General features: G+C 44.6%; 1 protein-coding gene across 2 annotated transcripts in view; it reads right to left on the bottom strand.

Moving 5' to 3' along the window:
• Positions 1–24,000, bottom strand: part of LOC310779114 (uncharacterized protein) — a 31,775-nt gene that overhangs the window by 2,167 nt on the left and 5,608 nt on the right. Inside the window, exons 8-22 of one of the 2 annotated variants that reach the window (XM_083639616.1) lie at positions 22,162–22,293; positions 21,334–21,466; positions 20,390–20,560; positions 20,053–20,087; positions 18,378–18,542; positions 13,693–13,839; positions 11,747–11,785; positions 10,307–10,441; positions 9,727–9,860; positions 7,254–7,277; positions 5,780–6,650; positions 5,569–5,655; positions 4,134–4,198; positions 2,251–4,002; positions 1,589–1,888 (exon numbers count right to left, since the gene is read on the bottom strand). In XM_083639616.1, the coding sequence (XP_083495742.1) occupies positions 4,136–4,198; positions 5,569–5,655; positions 5,780–6,650; positions 7,254–7,277; positions 9,727–9,860; positions 10,307–10,441; positions 11,747–11,785; positions 13,693–13,839; positions 18,378–18,542; positions 20,053–20,087; positions 20,390–20,560; positions 21,334–21,466; positions 22,162–22,293 (2,136 nt within the window). In that variant the 3' untranslated portion in view covers positions 1,589–1,888; positions 2,251–4,002; positions 4,134–4,135. Of the gene's footprint in view, positions 1–1,588; positions 1,889–2,250; positions 4,003–4,133; positions 4,199–5,568; positions 5,656–5,779; positions 6,651–7,253; positions 7,278–9,726; positions 9,861–10,306; positions 10,442–11,746; positions 11,786–13,692; positions 13,840–18,377; positions 18,543–20,052; positions 20,088–20,389; positions 20,561–21,333; positions 21,467–22,161; positions 22,294–24,000 lie in introns of those variants that run through there. The other variant, XM_083639615.1, reaches the window with a different exon arrangement.

Below are 24,000 nucleotides of genomic sequence, written 5' to 3' on the forward strand. Positions count from 1 at the left end.
TAAGGTTATGGAGGCTTGGAATCACTCTAGGAATTAAGCCTTGGGTGCTCCTCCTGGGGAACAGCAGGCTCAGAGTTGATGCCCTGTCCGTGCACTTATATGGACAAAACTGTTTGAACAGCTGTTTGTCTCCTGGGCCATTCCTTGTTTTGAGTAAGCCCATTTCCAAGCAACAGTCTCACATTAGGTTGTGGAGGCTATCATCTTGGGATATACGAGTCAGGGCACACAGCCTCCCCAGGGGCTCCGTGCGCAATCTACTCGTGGGATGTCTCCCCAGGACATCTGCAGGGCGGCTCTCGGGTTGGCTCTCGCCCCTCTCTTTTGTCTGGTTCTATTCACCTTATTCTTTGCCCATACAAGGACGCTTCTGCATAACGTCATTTCATAATCGTCTTTCCGGTTTTAAACACAGAAGTAGAGTACGCCTACCGCAGTCATTTAGACTTGCCAAAAAGCTGTTTTCAAGCTAAAAAACCCCCAAACTGTTTTAAAGTTTTAATATTTGTCGGGTGAGAACGTATCATATATGTGACCAGTTTATCAGAATAACGCCTATTGGAAATCTTTAACGAGCAGCGATGACCGGGAGCGCTGAGTGTGCTATCTGTCAAACCCTACTGTAGTTAGGCTACTGGCAGTGAGAAAACACTGTCGACGTGCTTTTGTAACCAATGTTAAATGCCGACCGGGTACAGCCATCGGCTCCTCGCAGCAGTAACGTTACGAACATGTAACTGAAGTTGGCCGCAGTGTAGCTTAATTCTGAATGTTGCCAAACTTCATTCATACCGACGTTTTATTTAGAAAATTCTAGCGCTGAACCGGAAGAACAAATACGTTGCGTCGAACGCGGAAGAGAGAAAAAGTGGGCGTGGTGAATAAGGTGAATATAGACTTTGACGTCTCAGCCCCGTGCCTAGCACGAGTGGTTTTGGGGCCCCAGTGAGGAACCTGTGACCTCCTCTCGAGGTTGACGTCGATAAGCTTGTCTGGACACTACGGGAGAGATCATATCCCCATAGTGAGGCATCCCCAATCCTTGTGATATAAGCCATAAGGTTATGAATATAACCCCAGTTTTAAAGGTGAGGGGATACCTCACCAGACAACCCTTCTTGACTGGGCGATTTGAGGAGAGAGATGTCAAACTGAACAGGCGCCACCTCTGCCTGGGCTATATATACAGTAGGGGGCTCTGCCCCTATACCCAAGGCAGAGTGATTTGCCTTTTCCACCAACACCAGCATACGGTACTGGCGTAGAGATAAAGTAGTACTTCTGAGGTGAGGTATCCCATCACCTTGTACATAAAACCGGGGTTATATTCATAACCTTGAAAAAGAGTAAAAATCCAGGGAGAAAACTGAATTGTAATTTAAATTGTGTCAAAAATCCTAATAAAGGTCAAACCCTACACTGTATATTAAAACAAAACCCAGACATCCATAAACCAACAAACACATTTTTTTTAAACAAAAAAAGTATGTTTGTTTCCATCTTCTCAGGCCTCTCTACCTTTTCTCTGTACTTCCTCTCCCGTCTCCACACCTCCCGCTCTCCCTGCTGGTTCTCCGGGGGGCAAGACTGCGGCTCCTGCCCGGCAGAGGAGCCACCAAGGCTCGGCTGGCTCGCTCCCGCCTCAGCCCCTCTCTCCTGGAGCTCCGGCTGGCTGTCGCTCAACGACACCGGCGGGTCCGTGAGCAACGAGGAGGCGTCGTCGCGCGGAGTGGGAGGGGCACGTTAGCAGCGGGCAGCTCCTTCTCTTCCTCGACTTTGGCGCTCCCTTGTTTTCCTCTGGGAGATTTTCTCACTGCGGAAAGACTGAGAGGCTCCTCCTCTTCCTCGACTTTGGCGTCCCCTTGTTTCCCTCTGGGAGATTTTCTCACTGCGGAAAGATGGAGAGGAGCGGTTGAGTGGACATGCAACACGTAAATAACAAATTGAATCTGTAAAATAATACTGCAAGTGATGATGAGTCTGGAAAAAGTTAAACCAATTCTCACAAAATGATTACCAGCACAACATGAAATCAAATGATCATGCTTTTTATGGACAATTGCGTAAATGAAGTCCTTGGTTGAAAAAATTACAACACTTAATTTCAGGAGCCTCAAGATTTTAGAGATACTGAATGATGAATTTCAGGTGCTGAAATCACTGTACTTACAAGAAAATTAATTTTCATCGATTCTAAGCTTCCCTGTGTGTGTGTGTGTGTGTGTGTGTGTGTGTGTGTGTGTGTGTTACCGGGGGCCTGTATGCTTCTCTTCTTGGGTTGGCCTCTGGTCCCGGGTGTCACCACCTGCTTTCCTCCTCCTCCACGTTCTCAGAAGCTGCTACAGTGGTGTCGCTCTTCCTCAGTCGCGTGCTATATCTTTGAACTATTTCATCCTCTTTCTTTGGCGATTCTCTTCCTCCTCACTTTTGGACGATCTGGTGGTAGGGCTGCTCCTCGTTGTTGGTTTGTCCTCTTTTCTCGCGGTACTCCCCCCTTTCTTGGTTCTTTTTTCATTCTTCTCCGTCTCCGACTGATCTGCAGGATCCACAGAATCCACTCTCTGGCCACTGAGTGTTTCAAGCACTGGGCATCGTTTTTGGCTGCCATCCTCTGTAATGGTTTGATTGTCAAATGAATCCAAAATCTGGAACGTTTCTTGCTCAGGAACGGCAGCTTTGGCAGCTTCTTAGCATCTTGTACACACTCTGTTGAAGCAGTTTTGCTTTTGTCCTCTTCTGTTTTTCGCTTTCTGGTCTTTCCGTCTTCCCTGCCCGTGGAGTTTGTTCACCAACTGACTCCAACACTTGGAAATGATCTTTAGATGTCTCCTCATCTTTACTTAAAGTGTCTTCAACTGTAGGTTTACCACCAGATCTCTCTATTGGTTGAAACTGATCTTGCTCACTGATTTTGAAAATCGACTGATTTTCAGAAAGTTGCTTTACTGCTCTTTCGTCATCTTTCACTAGCTGATTTTCTATTTGAGATGTATCATCTGTGATTAAAATGTCACTTCGCCAAGTGGCTCAGAAACCGCCTTCGCCATTGTTTGCAAGGCAGGCTGGGATCCCTCCCTTGCAGCGACAGCGCCGTCCACAGAGATCTCACTTCCCGGTTGCTTCACCTCCTCCTCTGCTGCGCCATCGCTTCCCGTCTTGCCGTCGGCTGTGGCGGTCGGCGCTGTGGCGTCGGGTCCGGACAGGGCGGATCCAGCCTCTGCCATTGTTTGCAAGGCAGGCTGGGATCCCTCCTTCGTTGCAGCGGCGCCGTCTATCAACGCATGGACAGTTGCTGTTGTTGTTTTTGCCATTTCAGTAGCAGCAGAGGACGCCCGGGTCCTACAACCTCGGGCTGTAGATGTTTTGACAGGAGATTTTCAGTGGTCTTCTTCTGTTGTGTTTTCTGAGTAGGGGAGGAAGGGTTTCGGCAGACAGAGAAGAAGAAGTGGAGGCCTTACTGAGATTGGTGGACGATGGGGGAGTGGTAGTGGATGTGGTGGTTTCAGACGAGTCCTTGGACTTTCCTGAGTTACTAGACGATGATGCAGAGGACAAGTTAGCGGATGGGATGTCTTTCAATGAGGTTGAGTTTGATTTGACTTTATTCGAGGATGAGGAAGGTGTTGACTTCTTAGTGGGTTCTTTCGAGGATTCCTTTGAGCTCTGTTTGGCAGCCAATGAAGGACTGCAGCTTCCCACTGGCATTTTTGACTTGGATGATTGTTTCGATGAGGAGGTGATCTCGGCAGAGTCAGGGTGGCTGGAGGGGGGCGGTGACAGTGGAAGGCAGGAGGAACTTGTGTCTGTTGGGTCATCATCATCAACTTCGTCCACAGTGACAAAGTCGCTGCTGTCAAAATCCTCCCCGTCGAAACAGTCGGTATCTGACGAGGGGGCGTCCACAGTGGCAGAGTCGTTGAAGTTGACATCTTCCCCATCGCAACTGTCGGCGTCTGAAGAGGGGATGTCATCTGTAAAGCCGTCTCTCACAAAACTCTGTCCCTGGATGATGATGAGAGAAGATATTCGAATCTGCATCAATTATGAGTTCAGTGTCTTGCTATGGGAAACCTTCACACTTTTGGTTCAAAGAGACAGAGAGAGACAGACAGAGAAAAAAAGCAGATGCTCACCGCTAGACACACCACAAAGAGGGTGCTCTTTGTGGTTCATCTTGAGACGTTTGGGTCCAGAACTCCTGAGAAAACAGAATAGAAGGCAAATCATTACTGTGTTGTTCTAAATTAGCGACACTGGACAATTAACATATGCAGAGTTGTTTAATTGAAAATGACATCTCCAACATTTGGAAAATCTGTATTCCAATGGTCTGTACTGAAAATATATGGACTCATGGTACTGTATGACTGACGTGAAATGGAGTGAGTGAGTGGTGAGAGAGTCCTTAAACCTCACACTAGCCAAAATAGTGTCGCAGAAAATGATGTGTACACAGTATCTGTGATCAATCAGTGAAAACGGTATTTATTCACCGTTGTTTAATTAAGTGGAATGAAAACAGTCGGGACATATGTTGCCGACAGCAAATTAGTGTTCATATTTCATCAAAACTAACCAGAACGCTATTGAGTGACGTTAGTTTACATTACATTAAATTACTCATTTGGCAGATGCTTTTATCCAAAGCGACTTACGTTTAGGTTCATAATAGGCTATTGTTAATGTTTATCTGTGAGCTCGTTAGCTGTTGAATATCGCATTGTAAAGAGTGTCCTGAATCGATGACTGTGTTGCGGTGGCAGGAGTAACTAGATGGGGCTTTGTCTTTTTGTTCTTTTAGCGTTATTGCTTGGTCATAGATGTAATGTAATGTAATGTAATGTAATGTAATGTAATTTTATTCAGTCATCATAAATAACAAAATCACAGTATAAACAAAATCAAATCAACCAGAGACTGAACAGGCTCAGGCAGAAGCAAAATGCTTATATTAAGCCTGACCTAATTTCTACTCAATTAAGCTTTCCTCCAACATAAAATAAAAAACAGAAAAGTAAATTTGCAACAGTCAATGTTTACAACACAGAAAATATATATATATATATAGATCACTTTGTGAGTGGATTTCAAGTGATTAAACAAAGAGGGAGAGAGGTCGTGTTGCGGGGTGCAGCCGCGCCCGCGCATATCTTGCACACTGTGAGTTTGTTCCAACTCTGACTCGCGAAACCGGTCCATAGTGTTTCCACACCACAGATCTCTTCTCGACCAGCGGCTCTCTTTCTGTGACTTCTGTCATCTTATTCTTGTGCTACCAAGGAAATAAGCGCGGAGGAGAAGTGTGCCGTGGCTCTTCACAGTCATTCACAACTCGAGCTGAAACGAAACGGTGTGCTTTGGGCTTTGGGGGAGGGGCCGAGCAAAGGAAGGGGTGCGGTTGATTTACAACACAATACAGAACGAGAGTGACAAGAGCCACAAAATCGTTTTATGTCGATTATCTTGTTTTCATAATCGTGGAGAGCCCAAATCGTAATCATGATTAAAAGTTGATTAATCGCCCAGCCCTAAGATGAAGTGACATTTACGGATCAGAAGGTCACACACCTTGTGTTCTTGAACATCAGACACCTCGTTCAGTGGCAACTCTTTTGGGTTTTCGGGTCTGGGGCTGCTACTGCTTCCACTGTGAGTCTGAAGGAAACAGAAAGAAGGTAAAAGCCGTTCTTACTCCTTGATCCTTGATTAGTGAAAGAAATATGAACAGAATGAAAAAGGCAGGTGTAAATGTTGAGCGAGCAGGACAGTTGAGCCTCACCTCCGTCTCTTGGCTGACCTGCTGGCTTTCTCGTTCAAACCTGACCTGGTGAACCATGCCCATCAAGGCATTGAACATGTTAAGGTTCACCTGGGGAAGCTCATCCAGCGTCATGCCAGGCTGCACCAGTTCTGGGTTGGAAGTGGCGGGGGCAGCGTTTCCGCTGTCGATCTCTGCAGAAGAGGAGGTCAAACCAACGGTAGAAACAGAAGTAGGAGATGAAACCTCTGGCTCCTTTTCTGCTTTCTCCGTGTCTTTATCTGCTGTGGGAGCGACAGCGGCGTCCATAGGCATCTCACTTCCTGGTTGTTCAGCCTCTGCCATTGCTGTTTGTAAAGCAGTCTGGGATTCCTCCTTCGCTGCAGCGCCGCTGTCTATCAACATATGGACAGTCGCTGTTGTTGTTTTTGCCATTTCAGTAGCAGCAGAGGACGCCTGGGTCCTACAACCTCGGGCTGTAGATGTTTTCATCTTCATCTTCATCTTCTTCTGTTGTGTTTTCTGAGCAGGGGAGGAAGGGGTTTCGGCAGACAGAGAAGAAGAAGTGGAGGCCTTACTGAGATCGGTGGACGATGGGGGAGTGGTAGTGGATGTGATGGTTTCAGACGAGTCCTTGGACTTTCCCTCCTTACTAGACGATGATGCGGAGGACAAGTTAGCGGATGGGATGTCTTTCAAGGAGGGTGAGTTTGATTTGACTTTATTCGAGGATGAGGAAGGTGTTGACTTCTTAGTGGGTTCTTTCGAGGATTCCTTTGAGCTCTGTTTGTCAGCCGATGAAGGACTTGCTTTGTTATCGTCCGTGATGGCGTTGAGGTCTACCCAAGGCTTCCACTTTTTGCCTTTGAGACGTTTTTCCACGTCCGTAAGCCTGAAATTATATGAGCACATGAATCACTAGTGGGCAAGGAGGCTGGACTCTAGCACATTACTGAGGTTTCATGAGGACCAAGGACTGTTGCTTACACAAGTAATAATAATAATTCATTAATTCTATATAGCGCTTTTCAATTACCAAAATACACCGACAATATGAGTCCACAAAAACAAAATAAAAATGAGCAACAAGCAACAGATACAAATCAACAGATACAAATAATTTACATCTAATCAGGGGTACATGGAGTAGTAAACTTTCAAATACTAAAAATACTGGTAAACATCAAGGGAACATCTTTCCCCAAAAGGTAGAGCTGCACAATTCTGGCTAAAAGGATAATCCAGTTTATTTTACGAGATACGGTTATCACAAGTATTAATCACAATTATTATTGTCATGATGTAAATCTTTTGTTTGGTTTATTTTCACTTTACAAGCTTCAACCACTGCTGGCATTCTACATCACGGGAAATTACATTTAAAAATGGTGCCACATTCTGCAGAAACTACTATTGTGATCTACAATTATGGACAAATATTGGTGTAGGCTAAATATATAGAACTATGAAGGCAGTTTGAATAGAACAAACTCACCCTTCAAACTTTCCAATCAAAGGCCTGAGGGGAAAGAGTTACACAGAGTTATTGAGCTGGTTGATATCCATGTGTTTAACCCCCACAAAACAGGAAGAACAATTTCAACAGCCATCCCTCCTGCCTTGCTATCTTCTCTTTCTCTCTCTCTCTCACACACACACACACACACACACGAGATGGGGACTTGGACTTGAGACTTGGATTCAAGTCACACTTACAGTAAGTCGCAAACAGAGTGACTTGAGACTCGTCCTTAAAGACTTCGGACTTGGACTTTTGGGACTTGTGAACAATGTTAGTTTTATTTCATTGTATGCATTAACATGAAGGAAATGTCTACTACTACTAGGGATGTTCATTTTGAACAATTTCCATAATCGAAAATCTGGAAAAATTAACGATCAATTATCGATTATCGATAGCGTAATAATAATATATATATATATATATATATATATATATATATATATATATATATATATATTTTTTTTACTCTGGTCTGGTAATAACGTTGCGCGTTCTCGGCCAGCTATAATGGCGATGCCGCTGTGTAGTAAGAATATCAGACATTAGCGATGTGGCCAGGTAAACAAACATGTTACATGTCAGGTTACATGATGTAAGGCAATTGGCATCGTCCAGCTTAGCTGACAGCACAAGAGTCAAATCAATAGGCCTGAGCCAGACCGCTGGGTGCGTTTGTTTGTGTCCCCGGCGCATGCCGGTGTGAATTCCCCATGTTTAAAACAGTTTTGTTGGCACAAAGGCCCGTGCCCAGCCAGAAAACTAGAGACTATATGAAGCTCCACCTCACGTTAGTCGGCTGTGCAATGGAGTGGGGCAAGGAGGAATGAATTCCACCCAAACCTAGTCCGCAATTTTTTTCTTTTTTCTTTTTTATAATAACAATAATCAATCCAAATTCCACATGATCGATTCAATTCCTTAACGATCAATTATCGATTTTCGATAATTGATGAACATCCCTAACTACTACTAATGTCAACTAATCAATGGTGATACTGCACACTAATAAACGAGTGAGGATAATACAGTACATGCTTTGAAGTCCTTAGTTTTATCTGTACAATGTTCTAATCTAAGCAGACTGGATGACATCCAGCAGATGGTAGAACGCTCATCCATAAGAGACTTGAGACTTGACTTGACTGTCTGGACCCCTTACAATATGCTTATAGGGAGGGGCGCAGCACAGAGGATGCTGTGGTCTGTGTGTCACACTTAATCAGCAAGCACTTAGAAGACCCTAAGGCTTATGTTCGTATTTTATTTGCCGATTTTAGTTTCCGCTTTTGACACACTGCAACCTCTCCTGCTCATCCAGAAACTTAATGAAATGAATGTAAACTCTTTTATTATAAACTGGTTTTATTCTCTCTTAACTCAAAGGTCTCAACAGGTTAAGGTTAACTCTGCTCTCTCCTGCCCCAAATCTTGCAGCACTGGTGTGCCGCAAGGCAGTGTGAGCTGTGAAATTGAGCAGGTCAGCTCATATAAGTATCTGGGGATCCAGATGGATAATATGCTCAAATGGAACGTGCATGTAGACTACTTGTGCGCGAAGCTGGCTCAACGTCTCCACTTTTTGCGCAGACTTAGACTGTTCGGCGTGAGCACCAGCATCATGTGTCCACTTTCTATAACGACGTACTAGAAAGCTTGATCAGATATGGCATGGCCGCATGGTTTGGGACTCTCACTGTACAGCTCAAATCGAAAATTATGAGGATGGTAAAAACTGCCATGAAGGCGATTGGCAGAAAGGATCACACGACACTTCAGTCCATCTTCGAAAACAAAGTAATAAACCTGGCAAATTAGAGTTCTGACTGATCCAAACCACATCCTCTACTCGGAGTACGAGATGCTACCCTCGGGCAGACGGTTCAGAGCCAGCCGCTGCAAAAGCAATAGATATAGTCTATCCTTCCTTCCAACTTCTATTGCACTGCTGAATAGACAGCGAGCCCCTTCCTCACGGGTGAAACTCCTGCACTGATGGGAGGTGGCAGTATGGAAGCGCACTTGTCCTTTTACTCCTTCTTGTGGTTTCTCCTTGCTTTTATTTCGCCATGGTTTTATGCTTCTATGTTTTTATAGTTATATGCTTTTATTTATCTTATTATTTTATTATTTACATGATAGTGCAATAAGGGTCAGTGTAATATGGGCGGGTGCAATTTTTCTTGCCAAAACAGGCACCGCCTGTTCCACCCGGGTTCTGTGCAATGTCTTTGTTTAAATGCTACTGTTGTCTTGCTGTCATGTTGTTGTTTTCTTTTGTTGGTATATGTTACTGCCGATATGCTGTAATGCACTTTGTTGCCCAAGACAAATTTCCCCTCGGGGACAATAAAGTTGATCTGATCTGATCTTTAGACTTGCAAAAAATGACTTATGAGCATCTCTACACACACACACACACACACACACACACAGACACACATACCGTCCGTCCTGAAGTTGGAGCCTTTTGCGCAGTCCCTTAGCGTAGGGTGTGGAAATTAAGTCGAAATTAAATCGCCGGTGTAGAGACCATAACACCGTCTCTACACCAGCTAAGTCAGCCATCTCGAAGACCACCTGGGTGAAGGGAGGGAGAGTGAGAGAGAGGCAGAAAGGGAGAGAGAGAGAGAGAGGCAGAGAGAGAGAGTGAGAGACAGAGTGAGAGAGAGAGAGAGAGACAGAGTGAGAGAGAGAGGGAGAGAGAGAGAGGATGTTTATTGTCAAGCCAGACTGTCTCTTCTACATTCTTCAAATGCACTATATTCAGTCTGTACTTCACGCCCACAGAACTTGGTCAAAGGAAGTTGGGAAAAAAATGCTTCAGACCGGAGGAAGTTTGATGGAATTCGACTAATCACAAACAGAGTAAACAAACCAATGCAGGTGATTGGAGAAATACATTCGGGACATCCCCCCCCTATCATCGCTCATTATTTTCCCTGAGTTTCTCTTTCCGTTTTGACCAACTTTCCGCTGCATGAAGGTTAAAGCGTGAAGATGCAGGCGTGTTTGTGCGTTTGTACCCGGTTGGCGAGCAGCAGGCAGTTTCGGACAGGAGCGCAGTCCGACACCACGCCCATCAGGTATTGGAAGAGTTCCAAGTCCGGCTGTGCGATCTCAACAATCAGCAGGTGTTTCAGCGAGTTCGGGTTTAGAGGCTGAAAGCAAACAACAAGAGAACCAAGAGGATTTGGTATTAAGGGCCGGGCATCCGGAGACAAGATCTTTCACTGACAGCTGACTTTTTCTTGTACAGAAAATACTTGAGTTCTTATTCTGCCTTCCAGACAACTCGGAGGTTCCCAGTTGAATTTCTTTTTATTTCTGACCTCCAAACGCTCCAGGTGGACAACACCTCTGGGTGTTGGTGATGTCAGACATCTGTGAAGTGGGTTATTCTGATATGGAGATGATGGGAGTCTATAGTCAATAGACCATGGCAGCACTCACAAGTAGATTCACACAAAGTTTATTCTGTACAGCAGCAACAAGACAGAGACAAAAGTTTCAGCCGTAGGCTATCCTCAGTGTCGACGCTGTTTACATTACACATAGATCTGAATGGAGCTTAACATGTATACAGTTTACATTACATGTAGCTCTGAATGGAGCTTAACATGTATACAGTTTACATTACATGTAGCTCTGAATGGAGCTTAACATGTATAGAGTTTACATTACATGTAGCTCTGAATGGAGCTTAACATGTATAGAGTTTACATTACATGTAGCTCTGAATGGAGCTTAACATGTATGGTATATAGTTTACATTACACATAGCTCTGAATGGAGCTTAACATGTATACAGTTTACATTACATGTAGGTCTGAATGGAGCTTAACATGTATAGAGTTTACATTACATGTAGCTCTGAATGGAGCTTAAAGCTCCAATCAGTAACTTTTTCACCTTAATATAACAGCTTTTTAGTCATTGAGGATGGTACAGTGACTTGTAACAGTGAGAATGTCACCTCTATTGGTCACACACCGCCCTCCAAAGGCCTCTCCTGGGACTAAGCAGTTTGGTGCCTGTGTCCCGGAGGCAAGATGCGTGCATGCGCTGAGCGGGAGCATTGTGTTCATGAAAACAAGGAAGTAACTCGGTGCGGATTTGCTACAAAAATGACGTAACTATGGATTATTATTTCATCACGTGGTGAGAGTACCCGATGTCACGACATGTACATAGAGTTTTCTGGCGCTGTGTTTTGTTGACTTTGAACGGCGATATCGATACCGATACTATTGCACCCAGAGGGCGCAGTTTCTCCAATAGCAAAACTTGGAAAAGTTGCTGAATGGGGCTTTAACATGTAGACAGTTTACATTACATGTTGCTCTGAATGGGCAGCAAATAAAGAGCGAAGAAGGGCTGCACCATTAAGAAGAAGAAGAAGTAAAAAGAAAGAATTTAAAGAAATGTCATTAGAAAGCCGGTTTTAATAAGAAACACAGACTTACAATGTTGCTCCATTTCATCATGTTTGTGTACATAATTTCCTGCGAAAAGATCACAAGTCACACAGATGATCATTGTCATTATTTTTGACTTCTTACAGACTAAACAAAGAACAAAAAGAAAAATACTAGTCCCTATTTAAAATACCTTGTGTGCTTTGTTACACTATGACACATGATAGAAAAATCACACCCAGTAGGCGATACCACAAATGTAGTATAAGCAGATCCAGGATCTGTCCCTTGATCTGGTTTGGCTTAACCAGATAATTGCCATTCTAGTTAAGTCATACCACGAATGTAGTTCTCAACTCGCTAAGTGGATCCAGGTTTTTCTAATCAAGTTGAGAGCGCGTGCACATGAAAATGCCCGTGCACAGGAGCTTGTGCCCGCAAAAGAGGCGTGGTTTTTAATAACTATCCAATCACAATGCAATATGGACTGCTCCAGCTTCTACAGCGCCAGACACGCCTATTTCCTCATTCATTCAAAGCGCAAATCGTGAAGCTTTACTATGCATGTCAGAATCAAAATCTGCGTTGGATATTATTAGTCTGTTCCCGAATGACTGTCTAAAGTTACCACTTTTATTCACATCAGTAATTTCTTTGAAGAGCGGTTTCTGCCTCCACGTATCTACAGCAGCTCAATTCACCCTCTCAATAAACTCAATAAAACCTGCATGTCTTTTTTGCGAGTGGAAGTAATGTGTAATCTATCTCAGTCTAAATTTCCAAAATCCGTAGGTGTTTTTAGACCATTTAGGCTCAGTGAATAATAATGATCTCATGATGTGTTTGGTCACACTGATGGAATAATTCCTATAGGCTATCAATAAAAAAATTATGATAATAAAATTAAAAAAGGCTGCTGAACTGAATCGACACGGTATGTGCGGGCATAGATTTAATTTCTAAAAAATATACTATTTTGTGGTCACGCTATTGGCAGCAGAGTTGCATATCTCCATATTTCATATAAGGATATATGCTGGAAATATGATGTTCAATCACATCATACAGGCCAAAAGCAACAGTTGCAGCTGCAAAATGCAGGAGTAGCCTAGATATGAATCATCTGTGTGCAGGCGATCCCATATTAAATTCTTTAGATGTAGTAGGCTATTCTAGCATGTATGACCATGTCCAACCCAACGTCAGCCTCATCTCCATTGTGCACACGGCACCATGCGCTTTGGAGACGGTTATGTAACCTTTTTACGCCGGTTTAGTGATATTTCTCCACTCACCGACCGTTCTGCTGCAATCGATCGGCGGGGTCAAACAACGTATCTAGGCTACTTGGGAGCACAAAAATGAATATATAAAAACATTCCAAAGTGGTAAGTAGGGCTTAATTTAAATGTAGCCTGCAACAAGTGCAAGGCTTCAGTCCTCGATTTGAATGCAATGTATTTTTCATATGGGGACCATATGAATGCCGACTCGCTGTTTCCAGAGAGCTGATTGGTAAGAAGGTGGGTCTTTCATGGCTTTTGATCTTATCCTCTGAACTTAACCTGCTACAAAGCAGGTTAGCCGTATGGCATAAGTTGCTATGGTGATCTATTTCGGTAAGAAGTTAACTAGCGTTGTGGTACGGCAAACCTAGGGTTAAACCTGAAGTTACCTCGCTAAGCCAGGCCGTGGTTGCGCAGGCCTGCCCCTATTTTCTCATGCTACAAACAGACATCATGCTACTAACGGACACCTTGTTTCCATAGCCCCGCCAACTTCATCCTCCGCACATCCCCCCTACCCACCCCTCACCCATGCTCCACATCAGCGATACAGTAACCGTTTATTGTCACATTCATTTTTCACTTGCCTTGGCATTCTACGTTCTATGAGCCCTCTCTCTCTCTCTCTCTCTCTCTCTCTCTCTCTCTAGCCCTGATATAGGCTATACATGGCAACCCACTCATCCAAACGTGTGTGTGTCTCCATACCTCCATGCATTGTAGTTGTATGGGCTGCAAGATGAAGTGGAGGGTGAGCTTAGAGCCTTTGACAGAAACCGGGTTTGCAATGTGGGAACAGACGAAATCACAGCACCTAGCAGCACCTTTGGTCGAATCACCAAAATAGACAAAGGCCTGGAGGAGAAGAGAGGAGGGTGTATGAATGTCAAATATCAACAAACAACAACATCGGTGGCGTTTGTTTGTTAGCAGGATTATGGAAAAACTACTGGGCTGATTTTCATGAAACTTGGTGCAAGGGTGTAGCATGGACAAAGGACAAACTCATTAAATTTGGGAGCGGATCCGATCCAGGTTGGGTCAAGGGAAGTGGCGGGGCTAGGGAAAAGAGGTCGTAAATAGGGATAGGAAGGTCATAGAGCGTCGGGTTCAAGGGGTGCGTGGAGAGAGTGGCTAGATGTTATCTGGGTGGTGGGAGGGGGCGTGGTCATGAAAGGGGCGGGGCTAGGCAAAAGAGGCAGTAGCTAGGGGTAGGAAGGTTAGAGAGTCGGGGTTAGAGGAGTGGGTAGTGGGTGTGGCTAGATGTATCAGGGTGGTGGGACGGGGCATGGTCAGGAAAGGGGCGGGGCTAGGGAGAAGGGTGCGTAGCTAGTGGTGGGAGGGGGCATGGTCAGGAAAGGGGGCGGGGCCATGGGTTGCATGTCATCATTATTATAATTTATTATCATATTGCATATTATCATTATTACTATTATTATTACCGTAAATTCCGGACTATAAGCCGCGGCTTTTTTCCCGTTTTTTGGCCCCTGCGGCTTATATAACGGTGCGGCTTATCTATGGATTTTTTCCAAAAAAAAAAAAAAAATCTCTCTTTTTTAGCACTCTTTCTAACTATAAATCCACTTCTGTTTTAATTTCCTCTCTTGCCCTCTTTTAACAACATAACATAACATAACATAACATAACACAACACAGGTAAGCAGAAAGAAAAAGACGAAGCAATCACGCCATGAATGAGGAAATGACTCACCTGCTGGAGGCTGGAGATACACGGCTTGGGCTAAACTTTTACTCCGTGAAACACTATCGATTAAGTCCGACATCGCTCAGAGGTTTTGAGCAGCTTGAAAACAAGTTTGAAAACGTGCAGAAGTCCATCCACTCACTCACTAAAGAAACTAAGGCAACCGTGAACAGAGTTTATAATGCGGAAAAGCGCATCCGCGCACTGGAGGACAAAAACAACACAGTGAGTCCGAAAATGGATAAAATGCAAAATCGAAACCCTGCACACGCAGGTTGATGACTTAATCAGCAGGAGTAAAAGAAATAACATTCGCCTGATCAATGTAAAAGAGGGAGCTGAGATGGGTGACATGGACGCTTTCGTGGCAAAATCCTGTGTTACATCCTGGACCTGAAGGAAGGCGAGAAACCACCAGAGGTGGACAGGGCACACCGGGCGCCTCGGCCACGTCCAGACCCCGGCCTGCCACCGAGGGCCATCTTCATCTGCCTACTCCGCTGGCCCGACCGTCAACTCATCCTCCAGGCTGCGGGGAAGAAGCCCCTCACCTGGGAGGGTACGCGCTTTTTCGTCCGGCAGGACCTCTCCGCGTTGGTGCAACAGAAACGCGCAACATACAACAGCATCATCGAGTCAATGGATATCGCTTTGGCGTACTGTACCCAGCGAGACTCGTCATAACCATTGATGGACAGCGGCGGAACAAGAGCTCAAAGTGAAACTGCCGAATATCTTTTGAGTTGGACTGGTCAATAGTACTGTGAGTAACTAAAATAAAAAAATAAAAAACGGAATTCTCTCTTCTTTAGCACTCTTTCTAACTATAAATCCACTTCTGTTTTAATTTCCTCTCTTGCCCTCTTTTCACCACACCGCGGACACTGTGTGCACTGTAAAAATAAACAACGGTGGTGTTGTGTTATGTTGTTTTGTTGAAATGTTACGGTAATACGGTAAATGGGAGCTTCCTCAAACAGCCATCTCTTTCCCGACAATCCCCTCTGTGCGTGACCACTTACATATGGTAATTACGGTAAGCAAACGGCCACTCGGCCAACTCCCTCCCCCGACTAGCAGGAGAAAATCACAAACTTCGGCGAATTCACACAAAGGAAGATCAAGGAATATTCACAACAAGACGAGCAGTAGAAGCGGAATATTATAGGAGTGTGAAAACATCCACAATCACCAACGGGTTCCAAAACGCTGGACTGCTGCGGGATGAAGAGGATGACGCCGCCACAGCTGGCGCTGAGGGCCGTCAGAGGCTTCAGAGGCTGTTCGATGCCGACAGTGACGAAGAGGAGTTCGTTGGTTTTGAGTGACAATGAAGGAGAGAGGAGAGTGGTTGACGAAGCCACCCTGAACCTGTTCGTTTCCGACACTGAAGATGAGGACTTTGGTGGTTTCAGTACGCAGGAAGAAGAGGATTAGTGACTTGACTTCTCTGGTTACAGGTTTGCTGCACATATAGCCTATTGTTGTGTGATTTTGTCTGGGGATTAGTGACCTGACTTTTGTTTTGTTTTGTTGAAATGTTAATAAATGGGAGCTTCCCCAAAGAGCCATCTCTTTCCCGACATTCCTCTCTGTGCACGAACCCTTTCATATGGTAATTAAACATCAAAACACCCGCGGCTTATAGACCGGTGCGGCTTATAGAAGAAAAAAATAGTCAATTTTGGTCCCGCGGCTTATAGACCGGTGCGTCTTATAGTCCGGAATTTACGGTACTAGTGCAGTGACTGTTCCCCTCCCTCCCCTTCCACCATTCACACATCATGCTCTCCCACTCTTCAGACCCCCTGATTGGTTGAATTGCACAACATTCCACCCTGTACTTTCTCAGGTCCCCAGCAGCACACCTGCCAAGTTCGAAGTCGATCGGACGAACAGTGATTTATGACCTCATTAGTGATGTCATAGCAGCATGAACCGTGATTAGTCTATGTAAGATGATGCCATAGCAGCGGGAGCTGTGATTGGTCTATATAAAATATAGCTGTAGCACCCACTTCTTTGCCTTAGCTACAGCCCCTCTTCCCTAGACCCACCCCACCACATCCCCCTACCGACCCCTCAAATCCCGACTGTCTCTGCCACATTCTTATCCCTAGGTACGGGCCCCTCTTCCATAATAATGCTAATAACAATAACAATTATCATAATAATAATAATAATAATAATAATAATAATAATAATAATAATAATAATAATAATAATAATGATTAACTCATTCAGGGCCAGTTTAGGACTGCCAATATTTAGCACAGGCCAAAGATTTTCATAATTGTTGATCATCTTTCAAGACCCACAGTAAATTATCTATTAGCACCAGAGTGATTTGCAATACCTCAAAATGAAGATGTACGTCTCTGGGTTCACCAGGAAAAAAAAAGTGAGCTTTTAGCATGTTCTGTACTCTACTTATAGCCATTTATATACACCCTGTTTTCCCCCAATAGGTCTCCCTGAGAAAATAAACAGGAGAAAAGGCAATTTTTGTAAAAGGGCACAATCTCAGGCAGAACTCACTCTCAATTCTTTTATTTTGAACTGTATTGACATCAGACATGTAAATATTATTCGTTAGGACACAAATGACAAAAAAATAAATATATATATATATATATACACATGAAGTGCTTTTTTTTTTACATTCAACAATACAGTTTACTCGGTGTGAGTGAGTGTGCAGACAGACAGACAGACAGACAGACAGACACACCGACAGACAGACAGACAGACAGACAGACACACACACACACACACACACACACACACACACACACACGATCCCCCTTTTAGATTTCTAACCCCACATAGGATAAGCAATAACCACGCCCTGTGGCGCTGGGATTGGCCAGGAGCAACACTGGAGGGCACGCAGCCCAGCGATTTCATGAACCAACTGCTCTTGAGAAAGGACAGCGGGCTGCTGTGACTGCCGCTTCTGCCTTGTGTGTTTATTTTGTTTTGTTCTGGTCCACCAGTCCTCGTCCATGTCTCCCTGTCATATCCTCCCTGCTATCTGATCGTTCCCGTTTTCCCCTCGGCTATTCAACACGTCCTCACCGCCCTCGCAAACTGATCGATCATTTCCTCATTCCTCCGATGATCAAACACATCTCTTGATTACTTTCTCCCGGCTGGCACAGAGGAAGGCGACTCCAGCTCGTGCAGCGCGCCGAGGCGCGTTTCAATGGCGTTTCTCCTGTCTGCACAAGGAAGCGTTACCCGTTTTCTGCTTTTCCTCTTGCTCAATTTCAAAACAACAGCTGCGGTATGTGTTTGTTCACGTGTTGTCTCAGATGCTAGGGACCTGATACCATGTGACAGGCTGGGGAAGTGTTTTAACTATGCGCTGCACGAATAAAAACAAAAACACGTCAAACACGTCATTGGCCCTCTGGGCTATTCCTGATAACACGTCAAAGACGTCATTGGCCCTGAATGAGTTAATCCCCTAGCCATTTGTTGTAATTTAGAGGAAGTAAAAACAAACAAACAAAAACTTAACCTGTTACTTTAGACTTGTTCAGATTCTCTAAATTCCCATGGTGCAGTTGCGCTAGCTGATTGCTCATGCAGGTTTCAATCTGTAGCTTTGGAGTAGCTGTAGCGGTAACGATGGTGACGTAGGTGTGTGTGTGTGTGTGTGTGTGTGTTACAGCTCTCTTACCCTCCTCTGCAGTGGCAGCACTGTCACATAGTAGTACATGGAGTAAATGTCCTGTCTGTCCAGGTAGGGCCACACCAGCCGGGCCACGTCCTCCTGCACGTAGCCTCCCTCCGGCAAACCCGTCATCATGATGCTGTTGGGCAGCGGAACACGGCTGCTCACCGTCTGCAGCAGACAACACAGTGGTTACCTTCACAGTGCAGGACTCAGTGGCCTGACACTTCCTTTGACTCATATCAAGTCATTTGACTCAAATTATATATATATACCTTTTAAGACCTTTGTCACATCAGCGATAGGAGTGTAAATCACACGATACAATGTTATATAGATTCTTTGGAAAATAATACGATATTTGCTGATATCACAAAGTCTGCCATGATACGATTTCGATTCAATTCAGAGGTCTGCGCCCGGACTGGGTGAAAATTTTGGCCCTGGCATTTGTGGTCTTCACCGGCCTAGTCTGACTGCCTGGAAGCAGGCTACGGGACTTTCCATTCCCTGCAAGCTCTGCCATTGGCTCCGACCGGCTATGACCGACCGGCTCCGATCATTTATGGATTTCCTTTCCCCTCCCTGCGTGTTGAATCGGTCTGTCGCTGTGAAACAACAACAACAACGCTAGCTCGTTTGCTACACGCTGAAAACGGCAAGTTTTGACGAAGATTTGGATTGTGCAATGAAGCAGGCGTGCTTGGTACTTTCCGCTGGATGGTTGTAAACAGAGCCTTTTTCCCCACTAGCCCAGAGTGAGACTAACACCAGTCAGACTCTCTCCTGAGAGTGGCTACAGCGTGAGACGGAGAGAGTCTGGCAAGCAAGACCATCACCGGCCCAACAAAGTTATGATGTCAGCCCCCCCTCCCCCACAAACATGTTCCCCCATTCCTTTTTGCCATAAGCTTATAATGGACATTGTGTAAATCACTTAAGTAAGAACTGTGTTCTAAATACTTTGTAAGTACTTACAAAGTACTGCATACTTTGTACTTTGGAATTTTGTTAGGTGTCTCTTGATCCTTGCTCGTCACAAAACTTTTTTCAGTAATAATAATACATTTATTTTATATAGTGCTTTTCAAATACTCAAAGTCGCTTTACAGAACACATGGGTATCACAGCAAACACTCAGATTAAGATTAGTAACATTATTACTAGTTTGAAAAGTAATAAAGGCACACTTCAATATTATACAATACATATACGGTACATTTGTTGTTATATGTACAGGAATTACCAGCAAGACAAACAACACAAAGGGTGCCATAGCAACCACTGTATTTAGGCTAGTCTGATCTGTAAATTTGCTCTTGCTCTGCTCTCTTGCTGCTCCTGCACCCAAATTAGTTCCGCTTCGATCTTTATGACACGCAGCGGTGGTGCTCATTGAAAATGCAGTCTTCATTCCCGGGAAAACACATCCACTTTTGTCCACAGGGCACGCTAAAATCAACACAAAATGAAAATTCATTGAAGCTGCTTTAACAAGTTTACTGGTTCGCTTCATGGATTCAACAACCAGCTTTAGAAAAGAGATGAAGACAGCAACAGAGCTGGTGCTGTGTGGATCTTAATGGTGAACATCAGTTGATTTCATTTCCAAAAAGGCTGCATATTTAGGTGTAACACTTCAAAGAAAAGGGGAGGGGTTGAAGGAGAGAAATAGACTTACCTCAATGTCATCCAATCCTGTGATTGTCAGGTACTCTAAGAGAGGAAAAATACAATAAGAGTGAGACGGAGAGTGAAAACAAGGCTTTCTAGCTCTGCTTCCTCGACAAAGGCTGCACTTTTTTTATATGCCAAGGTCAAAACTGCAATACAAAAAAATAACAATACTGAAAGAGGGTAAAATTGTGATTATTCAGGTTTAACGTGTTTAACCATAATCTTACAGCTCTATAAAGCATGGCAAAATTTGGAAATATTGAAATATTTCATCTCATTTCATTCCCCTGCGACTGAAACTAGTCACATGTTACTTTAAGATAAAAAAAAAAAAAGCTCACCTGGGACATTGAACCAAGGAGAAGCAGTGGCAAAGAAGAAGGGAGGAGCCCTCAGTGTCACGTAGAACGGCGGCGCGGACCCGGGTGGAACCGCAACGGCCGTTGTCGGGACGGTTGTCCCGGCGACGGCTTCCTTGTTGTCGGGCAGAGCGTTCAGAGGGAGTTTTGGCACTGTAGATAAAGCAAGAATTTAGGAAATTAGGCTCCTTTAATTATATATACAGTATCTGAAAAGTGACAAAACAGAGCGGGGCGGCTGCCCGCGGGGCCCAATCCTGGGCCTCCGGATCCACCCGGCTCCCTGAAGCTGCCGCGAGTAGAGTGACATCATCAGTGATGTCTGACATCACAATGGGAAGCATGGGTAGCGATGAAATCACAACGGGAGCACAAAAATGACATCATCGGATGTGATTTTTCGGCGATGACATCATCAGAGCCGATGAAGTCATAATCGTTATGTCATAGGTGCCACCAGCGACCTATATTAGCAGACACGCGACCCAGTCTGACGATGTTCGAGGACGAGGACGTTCAATATATCACCAATGCGATCACCAATCCTTAGCCCCACAGCACCAAGCCTTAGCCCAGACCACGAGCCATATCCATCCAAAGACGACGATTTCCCAGAAGGTGTTTGCCGACAAGACAATTGAGTCAGTAAGCGGGGCAGGCGGCGGGACCTCCATGGTGCTGTGACGGGTACGCGAGACAATGCATGTTACCCACGACGAGATCGCCCAACGACCATGAAGACGAGTGGCCAATCAACCAGGATACTGCAATGAGGTCAAGGCCCCTCTCCTCAACCGGGCTACCGTGGAGAAGATACCGACCTCTTCTCCACAACATAAATAAACTTTATTATTATAGTGAAAACAACATCTTAAGTGTGATATTGTTACGCGTTTATTTTTCTTCACTTCAACAAACTTGCTCACCGCCTGCTGTGCAGGAGCCTTGTGGTTGTGGAGCCTGCAGCCTCATGAGTTGGTAGCCGGGGAGCTGCTGCAGGTGGCTGAACCAAACCCCGAGCCGATCTGCATCCTCCACAGACTCAAACTCTACATACATCTGGAACACACACGCACACACACACACGCGCACACACACACGCACGCACGCACACACACACACACACACACGCACGGGAGACAAGTGAGTCGGGCTGCAACCAATTATTATTTTCACTGTTCTATCTATTAATCGATTAACTATTTAGTCTATTAAATTGACAAAAATGGGGCAAATATCGATGGATGATAAATTATTTAATTATCATTTGTCATCTGTCAGTGGGATCATATTGTGATGATATGGTGATTTTGGGATATCATAACAATTCTTACATCTAAATTGATGACAACAAGCACATTTGATTTAAAAACACTGACAAAATGAGGTATGGAAGGAATATTAATTAGTTTTGTTTGACATCACACCTAATATTACCATTCAGTTTAATGGATGGATATTCATTTAATTGTATAATGGACTCCCCAGGGAGGTTTTCCACGATGTCCAGCTGTGAAAAGTCCACAGGCCAGACCGAGGTCCAGGTGGAGGGATTACATCTCCACGCTGGCCTGGGGACGCCTCTGGATCCGCCAGTTAGAGCTGGTTAATGTGGCCAGGAAAAGGAAAGTTTGGGGTCCCCTGCTGGATCTGCTACCTCCACAACCTGATCCAGGATAAGCGGTTGAAGATGGATGGATGTATAATGGGATTTTGCCTTGAGACCAACGTGCGTGAGTGTGTCACTACAGTACCTTGGTCAGCAGAGGCAGGTAGTTCTTGACGCCTCCTATCTTTGACAGCGCCGCCATGAGGTGCCTGGCTTGGCCTGACGATGCGATGTTCCAGACACCCACCACTCGCTTGGACTGGATCTCACCTCTTACCTGGAGCAGACAGGAAGACAGGTCCCACACCAGGAAGTAAGCAGGAAGACAGAGGCACTGAATTCCTTTTTAAAAATTGGTTTACAGTAACAGTTTACAGTTTCTATTGTGAAAACTACTAGAAGACTTTGCAAGCTGCTGCCCTTGTTATCTTTATTATTATTATGACTACTATGTTATTACATTTTTAACCTTCCCCATAGCTGCGAGGCATAAAGGTGTATTCTAATGCATTTCTTACATCAACAAAGCCTATGAAAATAACGAAATCAAAATTAGCTGCCATGCCATTTGTGAATAAAGCTTACTTGTTAAATTTTACCCACTGGTCTCTCATGATTGAAACAAGTTAATAAGCTGGCTGTAAATACTTTGTGATCTCAGGAAAGTAGTTCCGTAGCACTGAAAACAGTCCCCCAGTGAGTGATTTTTAAAATGCAAACTATGTCTTTGTGGGTTGTATTTCAAGGTTTTTATCTTACAATACAGTGTCAAACCCTCTTCTGGGTTTGGCATGGGACCGAAAGGGATTTCATTGCCCATTCATTTTGTCATAGAGGTTTCTTAACACATTGAGTGCCAGCGACGCCATATGGCGTCAATAACTCGAAATTGTTTTTTTGACGGGGGGGTGTCGATCTATGCCTCTTACATCGCCTCTTACAATATGAGAGCTATTGAATGTGTCTAACCTATTTTACAGAACCCTTAGGTGGCGACAGCGCACTCCAGATGAGAGAAAGTGGAGTAAAACCATAGAACACACGGAAGAAGTCGTTGGGGAAAAGGAAATCGCATCGCATCCGTCCGTATGCAGCTGCTTCATTGAAGCATAACGTAGCTGTGCCCCTGCAGCAGCCAATCTGCTGTCACAATTGAGCACCTCGTGTCCGCTGCAACAGCCCATTCGCATGATCAGCCGTGGAGTTCTCAACTGGAAGCTGGTGACATACACGCGGGTGTAAAAAAGCTGGATCTAGCAGACTTTTCACTCCTGAGCACACGCAGAGCAAACGCACTCACAGCAGAGCCGAGCAGAGAAATACTCCTCCCACAACGGGGGGGGGGGGGGGGGGGGGGGGGGGGGGAGGAGGGGGGGAGGTGGGGCACGCAGGACACTACAGCATACAACAGACCCAGGCAGCTGCAGCATTACATCAGAAAATATTAGCAATGAGTCAATGATGTGCTTGAAATGCTTCCTTTCACAAAAGGGTCATTATCTCAGCTCGTAGAAAAAAAGGGCTGTTTTTGGTCAAATCAAGCTATCTTCTCCGGCTCATAACTAAAGAACGGAAAATGGGATCAATAAACTTTTTTTTGCAGGTGATAGAAGAGAGTCTCATCGTTATTTGTGCTTGTTCAGTGTTTACATAGTAATTATTAAAGAAATTATATGACTGTTTTAAAATGCATTGCGGCCTATGTGGCACAGTACAGCACCTTTTGCCCAAGGGCCGTGGCACTCAAAGTGTTAAAATCCTTATAAAAGAGTTTTACTTGGTCAAACCAAGCATGAGAGTACTGCAGGGATGACGCATTTCTGTACTGTAGGCTTACACAGAAGTCCCTGTACTTCCTGTTTCCTATGTGTAAAAGTCAATGGGATTTTTATATGGGAATTTTGGTTGTAGTCGACCTGAAATGGGACTCCCAGGGTCTGTGATTCATTACTGTCGCGTATTCTGACTGAAACAGGGTAGAGAG

The sequence above is a fragment of the Poromitra crassiceps genome, assembly GCF_964638095.1.
Source record: "Poromitra crassiceps genome assembly, chromosome: 7".
NCBI classification, from domain to species: domain Eukaryota; kingdom Metazoa; phylum Chordata; class Actinopteri; order Beryciformes; family Melamphaidae; genus Poromitra; species Poromitra crassiceps.